The sequence below is a fragment of the Gavialis gangeticus genome, unplaced genomic scaffold (genome assembly GCF_001723915.1).
Source record: "Gavialis gangeticus isolate Ggan-Ray unplaced genomic scaffold, GavGan_comp1, whole genome shotgun sequence".
Lineage (NCBI taxonomy): Eukaryota > Metazoa > Chordata > Crocodylia > Gavialidae > Gavialis > Gavialis gangeticus.
In genome coordinates this window covers 9,156,863-9,160,341 of record NW_017728964.1, presented here as the reverse complement: position 1 = coordinate 9,160,341, position 3,479 = coordinate 9,156,863, and the positions used below count along the sequence as shown (strand labels likewise).

Below are 3,479 nucleotides of genomic sequence, written 5' to 3'. Positions count from 1 at the left end.
TCGTGCTTGGGCTAGCCTTATCCCTAGTATCCAGTTCAGATCTCCTGCTGAGCTAACAGCATATCAACGCCACCCTCTTCAATGAGGTAGTTATAGGTAACTTACATCCAGCAAATGATTTTAGTATTAATTAGAATTAAACGAAAGCTCCATTAACTTTGATATATCAAACTGCTAAATAAAGGTCTATGAAATAAAATATACAATACTAAGTAATTCAGGTCTTAACACTGTGCTGTCCAAAAAAAGTACAAGTTTTATTATGTTGAAGTTACTTTTGGCTCACTATATTATACTTTGTTTTCTCAGCAATATGACATCTTAACAAGCATAACTAAGAGTTCCAGCTCTAGCAAAACTCTGATCAGTGCAGAGGTAGATTGTCCAAAAATCCACTCTTATTTTTCAGAAGATACATTGACATTATATATTTATATGAATAAAACCATTCAAGAAACAAACTTTTAAAACCAAGATCACCAACACCACATATGCTGGAATTAGTTTTGGTCACAAAGCACTGATGTACTTCACCATCCCGGCTATATTCAGATAGCATCAAAGGCTACAAAGATACTATCTTGCCTGCCAAAAGTCCTAAAACATGGAAAACTCACAGATCTAGGCTACTGCTTTATTTTTTACAGTTGGCATTTTTAAAAATGCACGTGGCAGGCTTTCCATGCAGTAACAGAGTTATTTTAAAAGTACTTAGGGTAACAGAACTTTAGGCCCACCTCTACTGTTTAACCTGGGTCAAATTAGGTCTCTCTTTCAACCAGCAGCTTGAGAACTTATCAACGGCTTGGAACTGTTCTAAGGCAAGCGCCAACATGGTTTATATATTATTTAAAAAAAACAAAAACAAAAAACAAAAACAAAAAAAAAACCAATCATACTTCTTTGGCCAACTCAAGACAAGTTGTCCTGCAATATCAATTTAAGTATAATACTGGTCAATTTAGACACTTTCAAACTCAAACTTTGATTTCTATTAGTTCTAATGGTAAGTCTGACACTTCCATCCTATGGACCTTGGCATCACTCTAAATGTTAAGGTCCTGACTTACCTTTTTGATTTATTACAGTACGGTGCCTAAAATCAATTCAGTTACTTACTTTGTAAATTTAGCTACTGTAATTAGATATCTACATTACATTAAGTTTCAAGCAATAACATAATACGACTTACAGAAATACAGAGCCCTAACTTACTCATCTTAAGGCAGTTACCCTGCATCTAGAGTGGATATCTGCAATAACTGGAAGTTTACATGTGTAGATATGAAAACAAGAAATGAGTTCAAACTAATTCATTAATAAATAACTACATAATTAGAATAAGGTGACAAAATTCACAAACAAGTATCTTCTGTGTCTGCAAGTTACATGGAAAAGTAACAGATAACATCATATTTGCTTTCGACTGTACATAGCCATGTCTGAACAAGTTCATACTGAAGCATCCAAGGAGAAAGCAGTTTATTGGATGCAAAAATTAAAGCAATTCAGCACTGATATGCCTTAACTCAGACTCCTACAATTGTAACTACAGCACAATTCCCAAGCATAAAAAAGAGTTCCAAAATCTTGAAGGTCTTCTTGGATGAAATGCAACCAGCACCATTCCCAAATGCTTAGCTGGCTCTGCTTTATTCGCTTTATTTTTACTATTAATACTCATCCTTGGGTTCATCTGCATCACTGTCCTCCATTTCACTGCTCTGCGAGAGGTCATGATGGCTGTCTATGCTGTTCAGTTCCAGAAAACTAACAATGAGCTTGGCAACTGCTTCTGCATCACTGGAAAAAAATAAATGGTATAAGAATTAATGGAGTCATGGTGCTGATGAGACTGTGAAAGTGCCCAGTGTTGGTTAAGTACCTATCTAAACAGTTGGTCAGTCTATGGAATAAGGCTATAATTAACAGCACCTCCCCATAAGGGACATCAAGGTCTAATCTCCCAATGATGTTCGTATCTGAATAGGCTTCATTCACAAGTCAATTCCCTTTAGCAGCTGCGAAGCCAGTGAATCTCTTTCTAATTTACGTCACCAGCTTTAGTGATTCTTCAGGCATAACTTAGCTGATGACTGCACTAGACACACAAGGTAGAAGAGAATCAGATTCTCTCCTATAGCTGTACTAAGAGAAGTAGAATGAATGGGGATGATAAAAGTTCTAATACTGAAACAAGACACAACGCTTACAAGACCCATTCATGTATAAGCACTTGACAGAGGCTGTTAAGATGTTCTATTTAGTTTTCAAAACACTTCCTGTCATACCAAAACACCTGATAATAGTAAAATAACTGCCACTAATATAGTGCAACTTCTCCCATTAAGTCCACGCTACTCTTAAACAGTTTGGCTGAGGCCCTGAAACATACTGTAAATTTCCACATCACCCTCAGCCTATCTGAAGATGCCGTTGCTCCTGAGAAGCAGAAGTAAAGCTGTTGAGTGATCTTTTCTTAAATATGCACTTCCTTCTGGAGACATGTTATCTCTAAAAATAAAATAGTAGAAACAGCCTGAATCTAGCCTGTCACTTCTCCCTGGAAAGCTAGTACACTGGGCCTGCTGTTTCTGCACTTATTGTCCCGACTGCCCACTTCTGCTCTTGGCTCTTATTTGCATATGGTTTCAACTGTAAGTCCCTGTTCCAAAGAGCTGTTTTAGTTACAGGTTTGTACAGTAGAGTAAAATCCAATTAATTTATCACTCAAAGGGAACTGGTACTGATGACTAATTATCCATGAGTGACTAATAATCAGTAATTAGCCATTTTCAGCTTTTTGGGGAGACATATTTTGCATGTCATTAAAAACGCAACAAAAAATTTTTTTTGACATTTAACATGGAAAAGAAAAATACTACAAAAAAATCCACGTGCTAACTATGGATGCTACCTTGCTATATGAGCAATGTAACATTATACAAATAGATACTTAATGTACAATTTCTTACTAGAAAAAAAATTGGCGTGCTCTCTATGTAGGGGTTACATAAACAATTGATTACCTGTCTTACTGAGCCAAAACAAATAGCAAAGCATCCACATCTTTGCATACATTGACTGGCTTGACAGAGCAAAAGTCAGTACCTTTTAAGATAACCAGTTACCAGGAGCAACTTTCACATTTAGTATGTGTACGCATTTTGAAATAACTAATTTAATGTTAACGTGACGAACAAGCCAAAGTGTTTCCAGTTCAACCACTGGACCTGGCAAGGACTCTGTGCACTAACTTATGAGAACAAAGTGAGGAGTTATCCCAGTGACTAAGTAAAGAGATTGCATGGTATGTAGCACAAAGAGTTTCTAGTATAAAATAGCAACAATGATCTAGGGGCCAATTTTCCTCTGGACTGAATTACTGTAAATCAAATACAGTATTAAGGAGGCCTTAAATATGAAAATATTGTAAATCTAATTAGGCAGATACTGTCAGCTCAAGTGACTCAAAACAT

At 36.2% G+C, this 3,479-nt stretch overlaps 1 protein-coding gene across 1 annotated transcript in view; it reads right to left on the bottom strand.

The window, feature by feature from the left end:
* Positions 1-233: 233 nt before the first annotated feature.
* Positions 234-3,479, bottom strand: part of CUNH17orf62 (chromosome unknown C17orf62 homolog) — a 26,543-nt gene continuing 23,297 nt past the window's right edge. The window contains exon 7 of the mRNA XM_019502645.1: positions 234-1,803. Coding sequence (XP_019358190.1) covers positions 1,674-1,803 — 130 coding nt within the window. The 3' untranslated portion in view covers positions 234-1,673. The remainder of the gene's footprint in view (positions 1,804-3,479) is intronic.